We start from the raw sequence: 21388 nt of genomic DNA on the forward strand, positions 1-21388 counted from the left end.
TTTATAACTTTTTTTTTTTTTAGAAATACAGCCAACTAATACAAAGATAAAGGCATTTTTAAAGTGTGCGTGCTAGAAGCAATTAGCCAAAACAGAGCTGAAAAAGGTTTTACATGCCTCTCCTTGCAAACCTCTCTCATTTACATCTTCTACTAGCTGGCTTATTTAGCACTTCTATGGTAAACACTGAAGATTAATTCTAAAGAGAAGACTTACATAAATTGCAGAAAATTTCTATATGATGTTGAAGGATCTAAATCACAAGGAAGTAAATCCTGATCTGCATGTCTGAAGTCCCTTCTTATTGTACACATTGATTGGAAATGGATGATTTGACAGGCTTAATCCTTCAGAGAAATAATATTTAAATTTTATTGATGGTGATTTCACATTCATTTGGGATATCAGGAAGAGAATATCGAGATTCACCACTAGTTTTACTTTCCTGGGAGCTCCTCAACATTGCAGAGGACTGTGGTAGACTATTCACCTCTGAGTAACAAGCTCTTTAACATCAGGGGACACATTTTTTCTTCTTGTAGCAACTCATAGAATATCTCATGCTGGAAGAGACCTGTAAGCACCATAAAGTCCAACTCCCTGTTCTTCGTGGGACTACCTAAAAATACACCATGCAACCATGTCATCCACTCCTTTAACTCCTGACTTGGGGACTGCTTCCCTGAGGAGCATGTTCTGATGACCAACCACCCTCTCAGTGCAGAACCTTTTCCTGATGTCCAATCTGAACATTACCAGTTGCAGCTTCTGACCATTTCCTTGTGTCCTATCTCTAGTCCCCAGAGAGAGGAGGTCAGCACCTTCCCGTCCACTGCCTGCACTACTGAAGGTCACAGAGAAAGTCTGGGATTTATGGCCAGCTATCTACATACTCAACAAATATTCAACACTGAATCTTGAAGTGAGATCTCCCCTCAACTCAAAAAAAAACCAAAAAAACCCCAAAAAAACAAAACTAAACCAACCAACCAAAAACAAACAAACAAACAAAAAAACCAAACAAAAAACAAAACAACTCCCAACCAAACAAAAATATTACGTCACACAGCCACCTGGATCTACAGCTTCTTTATCCAAATGAAATTGGACTACACCCAAACACCTGCTTTGCATCCCAAGTCTTTTTATAGTGCTATATCTGGGGTGCTCAGCATTTATTTTGCATAGCTGCACTATCTAAAGCAAAGAACCAAAAAGTAACATTTGCAGAATTCATGGTAAAAAACCCCTATCTCATATCATCTTCAGACACAGTAAGCTGGTTAATGAACTTTACTCACATTTACCTTCACCTGCTACAGGTATCATGGTGACCCTGTGGTATTACCCGCAGGATTTACCTTTATTTATGCTTGCACTTAATAGCAAAAACAATCTCCTTGCAGGGTCCAGAGGACTAGTTGTGCTAAGAAATAAATTTTGGTGTTCATTTTCTAGTCCACCTACATATATTCTGTGTAAATAAGTTGTACAATTGCTCTGGATCAATTGGTTGCTAAAATTTCACCTCGTTTGTCTTCAAGAGTGATGATTAGATGCCTATAGAGGTTACAGCTAAATCTGAGTGGTAGTAAGCACTTGAAAGAAAATAGCTTATTTTCCAGAAGAATATTTACATGAGATGAAACATAATGGAAAAAATTAGAGGGATAAAGGGGAGTCCATTTCCTGCTGTGATGCAAGTAACATCCAAACTAGTCACCCAAGAAGGATATGAACACTTGATCACATTTGATTGTAGTTTTATCTCACACTTCACTATTTCAAGAATTTCCCATAATTCTTTACACAATCTAATTGCATGTCTTAAACTTCTCAGATTCTGAGCATCTACAGAATGAAACTAGGGCAGGGAAGTGCTTTCCACCTTTGAGTAGACTCAGTGTATGACCAAGGTAGACTGTGATTTGATGCTGTACTAGTTTGAAAACAAACTAGTGGGAGACACCAAGTAAGAATAACAATTTAATAGGGAAATAAAATGGGGGGAAAAAAGGCAGAAAACACTGAGTTAAACTAACAGAGTCAGGATACAACCAAACACCCTGTTCATCAGGGTGGTGGTAGCAGTCTGATAGAATGGTGGCTGCAGTCCTCCTGAAGAGGTGATCCTGTAGAAAAAAGGGTCTGCTCTTCCTCAGAAGGTCCAGTGGTGGCTGTGGAGCTCCTGTACTCTGGAAAACCAGTGGAAAGGTTTTCTCTGGTGTTCAGAATCTCAGATTATATCCACGATGGAATGCTTGGTTCCTCCCTCTGGGTGGAGCCTCTCACAATGGGGTAATGAGTCATGAGGCCAAGTGTTGATGAGGCTCATTAACAGAAGATGGTCCGGAGGGAGTTATCTCTGAGTCAGGCGGCAGGACAATGATGGGCAATTAACAGAAAGATAGTCTGGGGGGAGGAGGCAAGGCAACACTGCCCCACCTGGTTTCAACAGCTCATGAGGATGGTAATTGAATACACTGCAGCCCAGGACAGATGCTACTGTGGCATCAACTGCGCACATGATCAAAAAGCCCAGCATGATCAGTCTTTATCAGCTCCTGGTGCTTATCAGCCAATGACCCAGAGACCACATGGACCACATAGTTCACAAAGATTCTCCATCTGGAGAAGATGGAGGGATTCGTATTTTTATCCTGTGTCCACACACCCCACTGTAATTACACCAGTTAGAGCAGCTACCATTGTTCCATCATTCCTTTACTCAGAGGCTGCCACAAGAGCTTCACAGACACCAGCTACATTAACTGAGTGCTTCAGAGCTGAGGCTCTTCAGGTGCAGGATGAAGGTGCACACACCGTCACAGGTGCACCTATGGAGTCAAACAACCTCAGGTTGTAACTAACTTCCCTCCAACGCTAATGGGAAAGCCAGCTCTACAGTCACCTACTGCTTCGTGTCACATGTTCTGCAGCTGGATGTTGGGCAAGAGCTACCCACAGAGATGCTGCTCAGAGCATAGGGCTTACCTGAGTGCATCAATCTCAGAAGTACTGCAGAATTTACTTACATGCGAGTGCTGCTGGCATCGCTAATCCCCACAGGAGTGTCTGTATGTACACCCCCATGCACACACACATGGATTGGCAACTCTCTCCTCTCAGCCACACTATAACTTACCTTAATAGACACAACACTTCTGCTCCAGATAAATGCATACCATGGAGCAAAGCCATATGCAGTGCTTGGACATCCACTGCAAAAACCCAAGCCTATGGCGTAGGTGTAATTGAAGTAAAACACTGCTTCTTCCAATGCTTTATTTCTAAAAGCATGTTTCAACACCTGTATTTCTTCTGATGTTGTTACTACCACCCCAGCTTTGCATTTTCTAGCTACAGTTTCCAGGTTTAAAGTCTTTACTGAAGATCATTTTGGTCTGTCCCCTGGTCTGAACGCATCCTTACACTGAAGTACCAAACCAGTATAGCGTCTGCACAGGCTTTCAGCATTGATGTGTGTGTGTGTGTGTATGCACATACCTCCTATTTCAACATTTTAAAGATTATAAAATATTTCACATTCCCAGAAATGTGCTTGCCACACCTATGAAACAAGGAAGATCACTGGGCCACAAGAAAATCACTTAAACAAGAGTACTTTTATGATCTAAAAACCTAGGGGATATTTTTTCAATCAGATGCTAAAATTAAGTAATGTCTGTTTTACACAAGCTTTCACCTTTTTTTTTTTGATAATTATGATTGTGTGGTTCGTTAAAACTTGGAATCTCACACTGTGTATAAGTGTATGCTGCAGAGTATGGGAGTAGAGCTCCAAATGTCTCTAACTACCACAAAAAGAACAACGGTTAGAACCTTAACACCTGGTTTTGCATAAACATAAGCATTACCTACACCTGCTTCTCAAAGTCACAGAAAGCAAGACAATTCAAAAATGACGTGCTTCAGAAGAAATCTATGTACTTATGAAGAGTTCAAACTGTAATTATATAATACCTAATTATCACAAATACACACTCACAGAAAAATAAAGGTTTGCCATTAGAAGTGCAGTTTTAGTGACCAGAGAGGCACTTGTGGTAGTCTTTGTCTGAAATGTTTGACATTTCTCAGAATCACTGCCATGTTTTGAAAATATTCAAGTCTCCTCTCTGTGAGGAAATCAGAGAGACAGATATTCTAGTAACTACCCTTCAATTTTTTTAAAAAATTCTAACATAAATACTTTCAAATTTTTGTAAAAGCTGTTGGGTTTTTTTTTTAAACAAGCTTAAAATATAATAAATACATTAAAATAATTAAATATGCTGAGTAAATCTGTTTCGGAAATAGTTAATAGGCTTACTGTGGCTTGTGATGCCATCTGAATATACTACAAAGGGGACTCTAAACACACACTGAAGTGACCAGTAAACAAAATCTGCACCATGAATAAAACTGCTTTTTGCAACCAGTAGCAGTGACTCTCCTATCTTGTTCTGGATTACAGTGAATAGTCTTCATATTTTGATGACAAACTTCTGATTTATTTTTACCACAACAAGATTTTAAAGCCAGATTCCAATGTGTTTGAAACTTCTCTTTGCAGTGCCTGTTGAGATAATATGTTCTAGGACTGCATCTAATCATATGCAAAACATACACATTGTTTATCTGATGAGTAGATTTACTAACAGTGACTTCTACACTTCACACCTACCATTGCAACAATCCTTACGTGTATCAATAGCCATGCACGTACACCCCAGTCAGATGGAGACCACCATGGCAGCTAAGGAGCGTGTGCCTTAGGGATGGGAGCAGGGAGGAGGCTGCAAGAGATACTTACTGGCAGATTGTTGGAACGTGTTAGGGGGAAAATGCAAATTATTCTTAATTTTACTTTTAAGACTGAACCAAAAGCTAGAAAAAACCCACAACCAGAAAAACGCCAATCAACCAACCAACCAACCAACAAAAAACCTCAACAAAAAAACCTCCAACCAAACAAAATCATCTCAATAGAAGAAAAACACTCAAAACACTTGTTCCTAAAATAAACAGCATTCACTGAACCAGAAAGCAGTCATTTAATTGTCACTCAAAACAAAGAACAAAGTAATTGCTTCAATCTTCTACCTTAAAGTCCCAGTCCTGGAACACTACATACTAGTAATTTACAGGCAAAAAATAAATACAGACATACACATTTAAGATCAACTCCTTTTTAAAATGGTAATTTCGCTCATTTCTGTAATGGGTTTCTTTATCTTCTGGATGCAAATCCAGATCAGAATTAACTATAAATCAAGCCAGAAGTGACCAGTAAGATGGAGAAACCAAAAGCAGTCCTCACCAGACTGTACACACAATTACATTCACAGGGGAATAAGAAATGTCACCTTTTAGGTGACAGCAACTCCCTAAGCAGCTACTTTCATCATTAAGCTTCCAATTCATACCCTCTCTAAAGGCAAGTAATTTTATGTCATTTTCCTCACCCATTCCTGCACTCCAAGCAGCTTTACCTACCCCTCACAGAAAATAGCCTATAAAGGACAGACAATAGCAGAGAACATTAAAGCACTTTAACCATAAGAGCACTAAGTCTGAGAATATTAAATGGGCATGAGACAAAAATGCAAACAAGTAATTTATGCAAAAATTAATGAAAGTCATTTCTGTGATTTATATCTCTTACATGACCTTAAGGCACTCTACATTTATTAATAACGCTTTGCCTCTTCTAATTTCATAGTTGTGCCCTCTCATGATTTACAGATACAGAAACTCTGAAAGAAATCAGCTCTGGTAAAGAACTGAATTATTAAAAAAAAAACAACAACAACAAAAAAACGGTCTTCCCAACTCTCACTTGTGTCTTTCACTCAGCCTCTGAGTAACCCAATGTGACAGGCTGGCTACTTCGAAAGAAAAATCAAACAAAGGACCCAAGTCAATCAGAAACCTACCTGTCCTGTTGGGTTTTTGTTTGTTTTCCCACAATACATTTTTATACATCTAACTGCTTTCTTAATAGCTGAAATACACAATAGAGCTGTTTTTAAGTTAGTAATAATACATCAGAGTAGTCAAAGAATGTAATACATGTTTGTTACTGTGTTCTCTAATAAAGCAGCAGCAGAACAAAAGGGAAGCAACCAAATGCCCACAAAACATCAATGATCAGTGAGTAATGGACTACCTTATTTACAGTGGAACATCTGATTCTTTTTAATGTGGTTACTCGGAATGTATCATAATCAATGATTTTAGAAAATTACTTTATCTAAATGCAGCTGCATCATGCTTTGCCTAGCAATTTATTTAATCCAAATATGGGGTCAGAGCCTTTTATCAGCCATGATAAAGCAGTACCTCTAAAAAAAATCCAAAACACAAGACCAAAACCAAACTTAGTTTTATTTTTCATATATACATATACAGAAGATTTTGCATTAAAAAACTTGAGAACCAAATAATCTGTACATATAATACAGCAATTTAAGTCTTCATTAATAGAATCTTAAATTTTCAAGTCAATCTAAAAATCATTATATTAAATAAACCAATATTAAAATCCAAAAAACGGGGATGAGGATGAAGAGGAAAATAATGACCACATAACATTTGTATTCTGCCCTTCGCATGTATCATTTATGCTCACTGAACATTTATTCTCAGTGTAACTTGAAAAACCTCCAAATTCTGAGTTTCTTTCACTTGTCTGAAATAACTCCAATAGGGTCTGCAGTGGCGAGCTACAAGAGCTTCTCTTCTCTTCAGGAACAGACAGTCCCTCTGAATTCTTTACATATAACTCCATAGTCTGTTTCCAGGTTTCTCTTTTATTCCTTCCCAAGTTAAGCTTCACTTTTCTGTGCAGCTTTCCAGACGGTGAACTGTGGGCAGTGCTGGCAGCTGATGCATTAAGTTCTTTGTTCACAGCAGTATCAGAGACCTCAGCCTTCAGAATGACATTGTGCTGCACTTGTTGATGATTATCACACAAATCAGGATGCTTCTTGACAAACGTAGGATTGGCATCTGTTTTTTTCAAACACTTTGCTGGTAGAACTACTGAATTATTTAATTTTCGTTTTTGCTGCAGTAAGTTTTTGTCTTTTTCATTAAAATGTGTAACTTGGGTGTGAGAATATAAAGTATATGTTCCTTCCTGAAAACACTGTATATTCTTTTTACTTAGATCTGGTTCCAGTATTTCCCTGCTGAATAGCTCAGAAGCTTGAGACAAGTTCTTTGTGTACACTTTGTCAGTTTTCTGAAGGGGCGGCTGTATGGAATTTGATGATACAACAGTCTCTCTTACCTTCACAGTACAGGAGCAATCAGTCTTAATATTTTCATTATTAATTCTGAACTTACTTTTCAGTTCTGAAGGTTGTGATGGGTGACAGTAAAGAACTGAACAGACAGATGCAGAAACAGGGGTAGGTATTGGCACAGAATTTGGTTGTACTTCTGCAGGCTGGCGATCCAGTTTGAGTGCCTGCATTGCAGTATCCTTCCATGAGTAAGTTTTCAAAGAAATGCGTTGCTTTTTCAGTCGCTCTTTCAGCTCATCTGGTCTGGTTATCTTTCCAATTATAGGAGAAAAATATCCTGTGCTACATTTTGTCCTACAGTGAAATTGTTTAAAAATATTAACAAACGTAAAAAACCCCATGCAACATAACTCCATAGGCAACTGATTCTGGAAACTAACTACTGATTTTAGAACTAACAAAAGAGTTTTTGTTTTTACTCTTCAAGGAAAGATATATTTAGGGTAGTAACGTGGTGATGATCTGTTTACCCATTGCTTTTCTGATCCCCTATTGTTCCCCCCACTTTCCCCTGCTCCTGGCCCTGGCCCCTGCCTTGGGCTCTCCCTGCTGGTTCCTGTACCCCAACTCCACCCATGGACTGCCCCTGAGAAAAAGCCCCTGCGCCCGCATCGCAGGGTCCCTCTGCCTCTGGGGGTCGCCAGGACAAGATGTAACCATTAAAGGCCCTCTGAACCCCCCAATGGACACCCTTCTCGCCTCCTTCGCCGTCACTGTGCTGTAGAGCTGAGAGCTGCCAGGGCAAAACCACGGAGTCGTCCGAAATGGACTACGGGAAGGCGAAATGGTCGCACTGCCCAAAGCAGCTCTGCTGAGCTCTCAGGGAAAGCTGCAGCTTGCTAAACCAAACCTAGCACTACAACAGTAACACACTATTTCTACAGGACCAGAGCATCTATAGTTGAATTTGATATTTTCTTACTGATTTCTACAGCTCATAAAATTGTTTTAAAAACACACAAAGTAGTCTAGTATTTCAGTAAATCTCAATTTACGGTGGCATTAAGAACAAAAGTTAGTGAATATAATGCAATGGCTATAAATACTTACAAATATTCTATGATATATACACAAAATTAACATAATTTTCCTGACAGGATTTCAAGCCTAACAACTCTTGAGTATTTTGAAATCATAAAAGAAATAAAGGCTTGCTTTCATTACGCTATCAGTTGTTTGATTCTGTTCGCATTTCCTTTGATTTCACTAAGAATATACCTTTATTTCTTCATTACTTGCCTTTTTTTTTTAAATAAATAAACAAGAATTCCTTATCTCCTGACTCATTTGCAAAAAATCAGAGCAACCGTGAATAATGTTACTGTTCACGTAACAAAGACCCTGGTGCCTACAGTTCAAGACACCAAACAAGCCTTTCTCACCCTTTCAAGCTCTTGAGCTACAAGGAACGAAGTGACATTTGCTTTCTCTGCTCTGCACAGGCAGCACACAAGCTAAGAGGTTTAGAGTACAGGCAGAAAGTTTTTCCACAGGTAAGGAGATCAGATTGACTGATTTGCTGTCCTTTGACTTAGACTACCAAAAATGACAGAAAGCATTCAGAGCAAGATGTCCAGACATTGCTGTCTTTCTGATAACAGTATTTCAGTACAGCAGATTTTGCTTTATAGAAGCTGAAGATAGGTAGGACAACTTCTGGCAAAATTCAGTCTCATCTTTCTCTGATGTCATCTGCACTTCTGATTGTTTTTTTTCCTAAATTCTGCTTTACAGAACTGATTTGCCAGGTACAGCTGCATTGCAAATTTCCATTATTTATTTCAGAGTTCAAAACATGAATTTATCCTATTCTATTCAGATCAAGAATTTCAGGACTATCTTTATGTTCAATGTCGTGACTCACAGAGTCTTTAGAATTTATAAAATGTAACTCACCTTTTTATTTTTCCTGTATCATCATCTTTGTATGCAACAAACTCATAAACTAACTTTGAGATTATATCATCAACAACTTTATACTGTGTGCTTTGTGCAAAATTTCGGTGCCGCTCACTTTCAAGATGCTGCAATAAAGAGAAAACATGAAACAAATCTAAGACTACAGATACAAATATACAAGTCAGCAGTACAAGAAGGAGCAAGTAAATATCATTAATTTACTACTAGCATCTCCAAGACATCAATTACTAGTGCCTTCAGCTATCAGAGATAGGTTTTAATTCTTAATTGCTTCTTCTAACATGGGAAAAAAATACTCATTTGCTGGTTATTCAGAAAAATATTTTAAAATAAAAAATTATAGAGAAACATCTGGTGATACCACACTTAAGAGATATGATGGTATCAAAGCATATACTTGACATTTCACATACTGTTTGCAGATCTTCATATTTCTTCCCACAGCATTCACAATATCCTCTCTTTTTTTTGTCCTTCTGAGGAAACTGAACAGGCATTCCACAGTCCTTGTCACTGTTTATTTTGTTTCTGTTAAGAGAATATTTACGAGTCTTAAATACAGGACTGAGTGCTCAGCTTGCCTCTCACAGTATGTTCATTCTTACATACTTAAAAAAAAAAAAAAAAAACAAACCCCAAACAAACCTCTATTTCCCCTTAAACTACATTATTTTAGTCAACGCTTATTAAAAACAAAGAGAAAAGTTATGCACAGATTTAAAATCAAACAAACAAAACCCAGAAACATTTACTGCAAGAAGACAGGCAGACCCAGCGGAATTATATGTAAGCATAAAACATCCAGGTTAGTACAGATGTACTACCATCACTGACGCAGAATAAACACAAAATTGCTAAACAAATAAAAATCAAAGGACATTTAAAAATCTCTGTGCACAGATGATAAAACCCAAACTAGAAACAGAAAAATAGAAAAGCATTTTAACACCCACTGTCAGTATTTTTGAAGCCTAGAAAACACACATCTGAGAAAGATGACCTCTCCTCAGTCTCTGGCAAAAGTAACAGCCATATTTGTTGGTTAAACATAATTTTGAATATGCTGACCTAACGCCATTTTGTCCTGTTTTTCTAGGTACAGGCTAAGTGGGAATGCAAAAAAGTGAACCTAAAGTTCTTCCTGGACATTAAAATATGAAGAGGTTCTCAGTAGCTGCTCCATGACCTTCAGAGTCCTCATCTGGGGAGACCTACTGCTTGCTGCAATCCACTATTAAACCACCTAAGGCTGATATGCCAGCAATAAAGCAAAGTCATCAATCTCTACTTCCCTTTTACTTTGGAGGAATAGTGCCATCTCCCTGTTTAGCCAAAAATCACTCCGACAGATTTTACCAAGTATCTGCATAGATGTAAGGTCAGGACTTTACATCAGAAAATTTGCCTTGAAAAATCTCTAGCTTACAAAGCATAGCAATGTATTGTTAACATCCTGACCCAGCACTTCTTTGGTTCCTCAGGACAGGGAACCCCAGTGTGTGCTTTAACTGTTACATCAGCCTTCACACCTTCACTCTGCAAAACAGTAAAACTCTTAAGAGAATCAGTAAAGCAGGATATAACCAATAGAATGGATCATATGAAGACTGAATATGTCTGCAGGTCTTGCCCAATGCAGAAGCAAGCAGAACTAACAACTTCGTTTCAACAAGCTTTTCTCCCAGGTAAAGATAAAACAAGTGAACATTCCCCTCTCTCTCTCTTCCAAAACTGACATTGCTCACAACTGAGTATGAAATAATTTCCCACCTAAACATCTCTTTGGTATGTGCCCACCTGAAGTATTAATTAGGAATATTTATTCAAACATAAATTCTGAAATTTTTACTCTATCACATTCCTTAATCCATCTAAACAAAAACTGCCTTTTTGGTTTTTTAACGGTTTAAAAAGAATGGGTCTTTCCAACCTCCTCTGAAGAGACACAATCAGAAATTTCCTTATTAATACAGCAGTCACCCTTGCAATATATGTTTTTTGCTTATTCATATTACCTTCATTGCAACTAAAAAAAAAAAAAAAAAAAAAAAAAAGGCATTATGGCAACATCAGCTAAAACCTCCAGCACTGTATTAAGGTCAAGACTGGACAAAACTGTGGAGAAGCCGTTTTATAAAGAAAACAGGTATCACAGCTAATTAAGTCTTCAGCCCCCCAAAAAAAGAAAAGCAGCAACTTACTAAATACAGAAAGTTCCACATATGGCAAAGCTACCCTTTGCCTAAACATATTTAGTCTCTCACAGGAATCAATTTAAGAAGTCGATGAAATAAGCTAGGTAGAAAAGATTTTTAAAAACCACACTGATTCACAAAAAACAATTAAGACTCTTAAATATAAGTTTCAAATCATAAAATTGATTTGCTGAAGTTCTAACTGCATCTGTAGCGCTCAAATAGAGCCTGAATGCCAAAATGTAGGACATAAACGCTGTAAAAAAACCTGCAATTTTACTGGGCAGCTGGCATCCACTTTTCATCTTTGAAGAGTTGAAGCAGTATTAGCAGTTAATCTAGTTTCTGTAAATTATCAACAATACGCGCTCTTTATCAACAATGGTTAGGCACTGTGATTGAGTATCACTGCTTTAAAAAATTTAACTAATTATTTCAGTACTGTACGGATAAATACAAAAGAAGCCTCAAGAAACCCACTTCCTGTGAAATACTTACTGAATAGCATCCAAGAGGAAGACAAAGAAGAAACCAGTGGCAGAAAGGAAAAAAATACCTTACGCTGACCCACAGTGAAAGGAGAAGGCCACATTTTTGAATGTATGCAGTTCTATGCCCCAAAAAAAGGATTAAAGACAGGACAAAGAGGGGACAGATAGAGAGACTGACACTAACAGTGTAGTAAATACATAAGCTGAAACATGGCATTAAATAGCACAGAAAATTAGAAGAAGAGCAATTATTTTAGAACACAATTAGTAATGAAATGATTTAGAGAACAACCCTCTCCTCTACCCACATGTCGATAACAAAGTTTTCAACAAACCTTTGCTTAGACTGAGTTTGCTTTTGACCAGAAGGATACTTCTTATCCACCTCAAATGGACTATATGGCTTTGGAACACAATAGTTCAGAAATGGAAAACTCAGTAACTGCAGGTAAAATGGTCGATACTGGCTGCATTAACACAAAACAAGCGCATGAGAACCATCAAAACCAGAAAAAGGGCTACATTGCATACATTACTCCAGGTCCAAAATCTTGAGGTGTTTCTCTTTTACATATGTCATACACAGAACGCTAAGCAGATAAATATTTTAGACTAAGTAATTCATTCCCTCCTTGATACTTTCCTTCAGTTTCCACAGCTGTCTTACACATTCCTTGGGATATGACTTGTGTGCCTATTAATTGTGAGTTGGGTAACCAGTAAACCCAAGAATAATTTGGACAACAGTGCATTTGTGCTCCTGAGAAGTAGTTACATCAGTTCCCAACATCCAATGCTTTTTTTTCTCATTTTACCATTTTCTTAAAAAAAAAAAAAAAAAAAGTAATCAATTCACCATTCAAAATATAAAAACTGACCATCTCATTTTTCAGAAAAATAATATTCCTGTACACCACTGTACTTTCAGAGATACCAGAACTTGCAACTATACCAGTGCTCTGAATATATTAAGAACTTTTAAAATAGGGCATGTCAAAAGCTCACATCCTGAATAATCATTTGACTGAAATGCTGATGGCAGAGTTGTCTGATTTCTTCTCCACATTACTGTTATAAGCTACCCAGGCAAAACTACAACAGCAAGTCTGGAAAACATAATAGCAACAGCGAACCATCACGTTCTGCTTCTGAACCGTTACTTATGTTGCATAAACATTAAAAAACATTATGTTACATAAATATTTAGGAGTGTTTCAAGTGTTTAGTACGCCACTACATTGTGAAGTCAAATTCACATATATTTATATATGAATTTCTTGTTCTTACAACTGTGTTGGTTAAATTCTCCCCACTATCCTCAGGTCCCTCATTCCTGTTGCACCAACTCAGTGTACAACTGGGTTTAGATCTCTTTTTTCAATACAGGAAAGCATCAGAGAAATCAGGTCAAAGAATTTAGCGCTTATAAACAACATCATAACTCAGAAGTTAGTTAGGGATTTAAACGTGCAAATTATGCTGTGCAGAACTGAACCTTTTTTTACAATTCATTGTTCTCACAACTTCTGGCTAACTGGCATTTTCTTACACAACCAAGACTGACTGATTACAGGACCAGAAAGACGTGAAATTTTTCAAGGCTGAAAGTATCAGATTGCGTACTATGGTGGATTCTGAAGTCAGATTAATAGCTTGTAACTTTTCCCTTTAAAAAGAAATGACTGAACAGGAAATTAAACCTAATTTCTATTAATTATTTTAACTAACAACTTCTCTTTCCTTACATCTGAAGGGTGTCAGCAGGAGATAAATGTAATTGAGTTGGGACTACACGACTGGAATTCAGTATGCAAAGTTTTATTGGCCTTTTGGGCTATAGGATTTGGATTTAAGGAAAGATGTAAAGGTTCAGGTTTCCCTTTCACTCATACAGTCCTTGATAGGAAGTAAACTGAAGAACCCACTCTCATGATCTACAAACTGGAGTTACCTGTTAACTTGCCACTTCCATCACCTACTGCAAATATTCCCTACTATACTACTACTTGGTCAATCTCATTTGGTGGCTAGACACATTTGTATGTTATTATAAGAGAGCAGTACACTTGACATTTGAAGTCAGGAAGTTGAAAGAAATTAAGATTTAAGGACACACCTTCTCAAGTAATTCTGAATTACTCAGTTTGAGAATCACATTACTGAATGCACGAAGAGAACACTTACCGACTCCTATCTTCCACCCTGATAAATGGACTTTTCAGTCTACCTGCTCAAGGGGGGAGAAAAGGAAATCAATAGATAATTACTTTTCATCCTTTATCATGCTACCCCAGTAGCTTAAAAAATAAGCAGACTTCATTTTAGAGCTCATTATGTACAGGTTTTGACAAACTCATGATTTCCACAGAAGTTCTTCTACATGCTTCTGTTGGACATACAAATTGGAGTACAGCACCACATTTGACCACATGAGAACTGTAGCACATTCTTAAGCATTCAGAAAGTCAAGCCAGAAACCTCTACAATTATTGAAGTACTTACTTTTCGACTTCTGAGCAGTAACTTGTTTTCCCTATTGAAAAAAGAGAGATGGTATAAAATCCCTGTGAGTATTTTTCTGCACTTTACTTAAAGATTTAGCTGTAGATAATTTAAGTTATGAGAGTCTCCCTGTGTTAATCATGACTTCATACACTCATGATGACTTTTGCAGGAAACTAAGCTCACTAGGACTTTGAAATAAGGTAACGTGTTTCCCCAAAGAAATATTTATTTCTACACTAAAAAAAAAGAAGTGTTCTCCTTCAGATGCCTCAATTTATTTTTCCTAAAAGCAAATCTAAACAAAGAAACTAAGAAAGGTAAATTTATACACTTACTCTCTCCACCCTGAAACTACCTTGCCATGGTTTAAAGTTCAGCCTTTAATACAGATAGCATTTTTACAACACGTTATAAATCCTAATTAACTGCAGCTGCAAAATGCCACCAAAACCTGTAGAACAGCAAGCATCTCCAATTAATACAATTCTTTTCACTTGAATGGATTTACATGGACTGGGTCTTTTATTATTTTTAGCAATGAAGACTAAAATTTAGAGGAATATTTTGTCTTAAAGTGAAGCCTACAATCAAGCATTAGCTGTTAATTTTAATTGCTTCTGGTAAAGGTACAAACTCATTTTATACTATTTGCAAAACAACCTCACCTGCTATCCATGAACACAGTGATGATTTGGCAGAGGATTTTATGTAGCCTCAATAACTAGCCAATATTACATTCCGAAACAAAGTAACACACCCCAGGTAGTTTGGTTCCACATTTACTTATCAGGCCCCATGGCTAAACTAGACAATTGTGCAAATTACAGAGCAACTGCAGATGAAGCACGCAAGAGCTACAAGCTTTAATGTCATTTTCACATGCCAACTGCACATTATTGGCAGAAGAGCTTGAAGATGCTTTATGCTAGTTCTTTACAAAAGAAGAGTTGCAGATTCCCTATAGAGACCTAGCTTCTCCAGGAAACGTAACTATGATTTTTCGGAATGGCCCATCAAAATGAAAGCATTTCTAATCACTGTGTCACAAGGAAAATTATACAAGGCAACTCAGCTGCCGTCTACATCATATTAAAGCCGCAATACATTTTATTATTTATTACTTTTGAGGCAAGCAGAATGAAAACTTCAGACAGTTCAGCACTTCTGATAGTTAGATATCCTTTGCAACAGCACTGGTCTACAAATTACACAATCAATGCTACTATTAAAGCTATTTTTAAATAACGTTTAAATACACAGCAAATACTTTTTATCTTTCAAAGATGGTTTTTAAACATCTTACAACATACTAGTCTGTGAAAAACTGAAAATGAGCAATACCTTCATTAAAATAAGATCTACAGGCTTCACAGTAGGCAGTACTTAGTACTTTAGTACTTAAGTGTTTTCTTAGTTAATGAAACAAATGGCATTTTTATAAATGGCAGAGGCACTTACCACATCTTTAGAAGAACTGCCTGCTCTTTTGATTAGATAGAGCTCCCTTTTCTTTTGTTCAATGCAATTCTTAACATCTGGCAAAAAGAGGGAGAATTATACTCAGTTAATTCAATTTTTGTGTGTTTGACATAATTTTTAATATTTCGAATTCAACAAAAGAAAAGTTAAATAAACATTACAAGTTCAAGGCAGGCTTCATCCAACAAAAATATTTACCATCAATATGAAGGATCTTCACTCCCCAACTCAAAGCATTGGACAGTATACTACCAGAAGGGATTAAGTCCTGAAAGCAATAAATTATATTAATAATCTTAAACAATGCATAGTAGATTACTTAAAAGAATTACAAATACAACATATAATATGAAAGCTGAGATTAAAATGCAGATGCTTTGCTTCTTAGCCAAAAGACTATCACTCTCCTAGACTCCTCTTCTGTCTCTGTATTACAGCACCTCACCATCAGAAGAATATATTTAAACCTTCAGAAAACCAAAACTGTTCTTTATTGTCACATTTTATAGTAAGATTTGAAGACAGTGAATTTACACATTAACTTCATGAACACCTCTCAAATGCTAGTTATATTAGCAATCCTGACAAATTTTAATACTTGTCCTAAGACTCCAGACATTCAATTCCTCAGGAAGTACCCAGAAAACATACCTGACACTTCACTTCCATGGCTGACTTCTCTCTAAAACCACTAAGATCACTTTTACTACCGCTTGTTTTCTAGAAGAACAAACCACCAAAGGTTCTGAAGCACAAATTTGTTGATAATTTGGCTTACCTGTTCTTTGATTGCTTTTTCAACCAAGGATTTTCCTCTGCTCATACGTACCTACATTAAAACAGAAACACACTTGTAACAAAGTGAGACAAATTATATTGCTCTCAAAAAATACATATGTTAGATACAAGGGTCTCCTTTTGTTCATTATATTTTTCAATAATGTGCATTTTTCTCACAAAGTTATGGTTGATACAGTCTAAGGGGAAAAATCCCGAAACCAAAAAACCCCCAACAAGTAATCCTTTTCAGCCAAAGCAGGCCACTGCAATATTAGGGCTGGAACAACACAGATGGTGGGAATAAGCAGCCAGTGACACAGACCAGGAGATGAGGTTTCATCAGCTGAACTTGTGAAAATTAAGCTAACAGTCATGAATATAATCATAGCCTCTGTGTTATCCCCTGCTTTTCCATCACCAGTGCATTTCCTTTTTCTACTTTTTGCTGCTTATTCATAATGAGCTGGCTTTACCTATGCAGGTTGTTTGCAAAACGAGGTGCCCTCACCTACGCAATACATAGACCAGCCTGCAGCCTGGATGTTTCTAAATAAGCACCATATATATAGTATGGCTAAGTATTTCAACCGTATTCTGAAAGGACACAAGACTTGCCCATGTAAGCAACTTCACATAAACCTGAATAAGTTCAGATACTAACTGTTGCAATTAATGTGATCCCCTAAGAAAGAGCTCAGAGAAACTTAACATTCATAATGCTCAATTTTAATTACTTCCTACTACTATCAGAGTGTTTCTGCAGGTATCAGCATTAACAACATGTAATCAGCCAGATTTTAATAGGCCATGTTGCAAAAGAGACAGGAATCACTGGATGTCATCACGTGCCTGATCCAGCTGTCAAACATGACATCAATGTTGTAAGTCAGACATACTACATTAGAACAGATTTGAGTGTACTCTGCTTACTTGCAAAAATGGCTCCTTTTTAAAATTAGTTTCAAAAAAATTGCTGAATTAGTTTGAGTTAGTTAACAAGTTAGCCTGAATAAGCGTAGAAGCATGAAAGAAATCCCCTTATTCACCCAAGGAACTGCTGCCACCTTTATGAAACAAAATAGGAGAAAAATTGAAAGAGCATATCCCATGGGTTGCACCTGATTTGCTTTACTAAGAAACTTACTGTATCTACTATCTTAAATGAACTTCCATCATTTCGATCTTTTCGGTTGCTAGGATGAGGTGAACCATTTCCTCCGTTAGGCGCAGATTCTGGACTAGGAACAGGAGAAATCTGGCCAAGAGCTGGTGCAAATTTCGCCTCCTTTTTATTAGTCACCAGATAGTTGATATCTTTACTAAGAAAACTCTCCACTCTCTAAATATAAAGATATAAAGAAAATAATTAATTCAGGACAACAGATCAGTAACTCAATTTTACATTGAATATTTTAAAGGAAAGTGATAAAACTTCTAAAACAATAAAGTTCAAAACCACTGAATTAACAAGAAAAGATTTTCTAAATATCTGGATGACAATGACAACTAAGTTGTACTTGCGTCTTACCAGTCACAAACTCCAATTTCAGTCCCTTAATTTCGTAATCTTTATCAAAAGCTCTGCTTTGTTTTGATTATTATAATTTTTTTACTACCTACCTGTAATACTTTCCAAGTATAAGAATGTAAACATTGTATTAAGTAATAACAAACTAATTCAGACTACGGAAAACAATTATCTCTAATTTTAGGTAACAGAAATTATACAGAAGTGTTCAGCTAAACTTTAAGGCAGGTGTTTGCAAATGTAATTTACAGTCTGCAAGGAGCTATAAATTTACTGAGTTTAGAACTAGCAGAAAAACTAAAATTTCAGGATAGCTACCATGTTTCACACCTATATTATTCATAACACTTCTCAAAAAAGTAAAATGTAAAGTAGATTCATATTCTTATACTCAGTAATATAAAAATGTGATTATTCTGCATTTACTCTCTTCCATCTTGCTCCTTCAGTGTTTCATTGCCAACTACAGTGTGATTATCAGGTATCTGCCTTGTTATTTCATGTCAGTTTGTATAGTTTGAAGTATTTTCCTCTTTTCCACTAATCAGTGTGGAAAGCACAAATCACACAGCTTGAAACAGTACCTTTCAATTCTGTTCTATGTACCTTTTACAGAAACAGGACATACAGAGAGAAACACTTCTGAGTGCATTCCACACAAGTAACAATGAAACGTGGTAATTGATATTGAGGGTGTTGAGCACCTCAGATTGAGGCATTTACTCCTCAGAATAAGGCAAAAAAACTTTCTTTTCAGTCTTTGAGTTTTGAACTTACTTTTCACACATGAATGCCTAAAATTCTGGTTTAGAAAGACAAATGACAGCGTGCACTTATTTGATGTTAAATGTAAAAAAATGCACTTAACTCAAAACTGTGTTATTGCTATTCCTTACTGCTACTATGATTTCAGACAAGTACCAATTTCATAAAGCTGCTCAGTGTCCCTCTAAGGTCAAAGAAGTATTGCCAAAGCAATGTTCAGAACAACTAGCAATTTAAGCAGATCCCTTCTGCCTCTGTGCTTGAAAGGTGTTTAGTAATACAAGCAATGCAATTAACATTATTATCATATCCTGTACTTGCTTGTATCAAAGAGTGCCTTCCACACAGAAGAGAGAATTAGGAAAAATATTAGTAAGATGCTTGTAAAATTTATTAGTTAAGTAAGAGTATTCAAAAATACTCACCAAGATACTCTGCACAAAAAGTAGTTAGTGAAGTTACTGACTTACAGTAAACATATACAAAACTCTTCCTTTAATCTCTTTCAGGTTCAGCTGAACACTTAGTTGTAACACATAAACACGTCAATATAGTCAGAAGCAGCAGAAGAAAAATCACCTCAAACAATGAACCCTAATAAATTCGGATAAAATTTTAAGCCAAGTAAATAATTTTGTTTGAAAACAAAACTTCCGAACAAGAACTTTTGTTCCAATCAGTAAAGCAGCTTCTCTTGAAAAACCACAGAATAATTTGTTGATAAGCTCATTGTTTGTACTAAAGTTTCTCATTGTTTGTACTAAAGTTTAAGACAAACAGAGAAAAATAAGACCCCATCTCAGATAAGTACAAACATTAAAATGCAGTCACAAAGAACACAAAAAAGACATTCCACATACGTACATTTTCTTCCAGGTTCATACAGGTCTCTATTATTAACTTACCCCGCCCAGCTCTTTGAGGTCCTTCTCTAACTTTTCAGAGATCACATTTGATGGGATATCGAGGTAAAACACCTTCCCAGTGAGCGGCTTAAATTTTAGTTTCTCTGGTTTTCCTGTGTCTTTTTTCACATTCTTCAGGGAAGATTTTATCTTTTCTGGTTTTGCTTGTATTCCATCTGCTGAAAGAAAAAAAGAAAAGGCAATTTAGACAGAACTGAGTTTTGGTTTTATTTGCAAAAAGGAAAATTCCTAAATTATGGAAATGGATGGAGCAAGCTTCTATAGAATAGCTTGGGCTGGAATGGGCCTTATAGATCCTGTAGTTTCAACTTCCCTGCAAGGGAGGGGCAGGGACACCTTTCACTAGAACAAGTTGCTCGAACTATAATTGCACATATTGGTTTTACATTGGTTTTTCTTCCTCACTGACTTGCTCCTAATTGCTTATTTTCTGGAGAAGCTCAAGACAATGAGAGCTGCTACAGGAAGTGAGCAGGCCTCGTCTGAAGACAAAAAGGCAACATGCAAAATAGTCCCTGTTAAGTATTCCTTCCCTCCCTGAAACAGTCTTAGATAGGAAAGGGAGCAGAACCACTACTCATGCTACAAAATTCTCTAAGTAAGGTTTACGAGCACACTAAATAAGGCAAGAACAACAGTCAGTTTTGTAGGATCTGGAAGATAAAAAAACCAAGATAAACGAGAAAATGGAGAGGCATAGGTTGGTGTAACATATTGAATCTAAACAGAAAAGATGGGTGCTAAGCAAGCATGCAAGAAAAACTCTGTAGATGATCAGGGATCAAATATGGTGTTATACTCAGCACATACATGCCAGGGGAGTTCAAAAATTAACACACTAAACACTGGAATTAATACTGGAGCATGCATATTAAACCTCTCAGGGATAATTAAAAGTTTGGAGCGCATTAGTAGGACTGTAATAACAACAAAGAGTCTCTCTCGCAAAGGGGGTGCGTTCTCACACCCTGGGCCTAAGGAGCCCTCCATGCAAATACCAGAGAAGCGCTGCCCGCGGGGAGCAGCTCGCCCAGCAGCGGCCCGGCGATTCCCCACACACCAGGGACACGCTTTACATTTAACTCCCCAAGGGACGCAAAGGCCCTCCCAGCTGCGCCAGCCCAAGGTCGGCTCGGGCCCAAACCCGGCACCGGGCGGGCTGCGGCGCCTCACAGCCCCAGCCGGGATGGCGGCACCTGCGAAGGAAGGCCTGAACGGCGGCAGCTCCCCCGCGCTGCCCACAGCCCCCCGCCGCTTACGGGGACGCGCTCCTTTGTCGGCGGCCTCAGCAGCGCTCGGCTTCATTTTCCCGCGGAGTCACATCGTGCTCTGCTCCGCCGGCACTCCGGATCAGCACGGCCGCCTTCCCGCCTCCGCCGCAGCGGCTCCTGCGCCCTCACCAACGGCCCGCGCGGGCCGGGCCCCTCCCGCCGAGGGGCGGGCGCAGGGGAAGGGAAAGGAAGGAGGGGAAGGAGGCCCTGGGGAA

General features: G+C 37.7%; 1 protein-coding gene across 5 annotated transcripts; it reads right to left on the minus strand.

Moving 5' to 3' along the window:
* Positions 1-6369: 6369 nt before the first annotated feature.
* Positions 6370-21372, minus strand: DBF4 (DBF4 zinc finger). 5 transcript variants are annotated; one of them, XM_048306551.1, is made up of 12 exons: positions 21162-21372; positions 19882-20057; positions 17828-18022; positions 16682-16732; positions 16102-16171; positions 15883-15959; positions 14422-14452; positions 14104-14149; positions 12255-12386; positions 9647-9761; positions 9210-9337; positions 6370-7607 (listed from the first exon to the last, which is right to left on the minus strand). In XM_048306551.1, the coding sequence occupies exons 1-12, from the start codon at positions 21205-21207 to the stop codon at positions 6542-6544; spliced, it is 2133 nt and encodes a 710-aa protein (XP_048162508.1). In that variant the 5' UTR covers positions 21208-21372; the 3' UTR covers positions 6370-6541. The 5 variants fall into 5 exon arrangements, with proteins under 5 accessions (XP_048162508.1, XP_048162499.1, XP_048162493.1 ...); XM_048306542.1 differs by having other exon boundaries at positions 14104-14146; positions 19882-20060; XM_048306536.1 differs by having other exon boundaries at positions 19882-20060.
* Positions 21373-21388: the final 16 nt, after the last annotated feature.

Source organism: Corvus hawaiiensis, chromosome 1 (assembly GCF_020740725.1).
Source record: "Corvus hawaiiensis isolate bCorHaw1 chromosome 1, bCorHaw1.pri.cur, whole genome shotgun sequence".
Classification (NCBI taxonomy): domain Eukaryota; kingdom Metazoa; phylum Chordata; class Aves; order Passeriformes; family Corvidae; genus Corvus; species Corvus hawaiiensis.

Excerpts from the sequence above, each read along its gene's own strand:
- DBF4 (XM_048306536.1), bottom strand. The coding sequence starts at position 21,207 with ATGAAGCCGAGCGCTGCTGAGGCCGCCGACAAAGGAGCGCGTCCCC. Across the intron at positions 16,172-16,681 it reads AAAAAGCAATCAAAGAACAG|GACTTAATCCCTTCTGGTAG; the intron begins GTAAGCCAAATT and ends TATTGCTTTCAG. Across the intron at positions 12,387-14,103 it reads AGGGTGGAAGATAGGAGTCG|CCAGTATCGACCATTTTACC; the intron begins GTAAGTGTTCTC and ends GTGTTAATGCAG.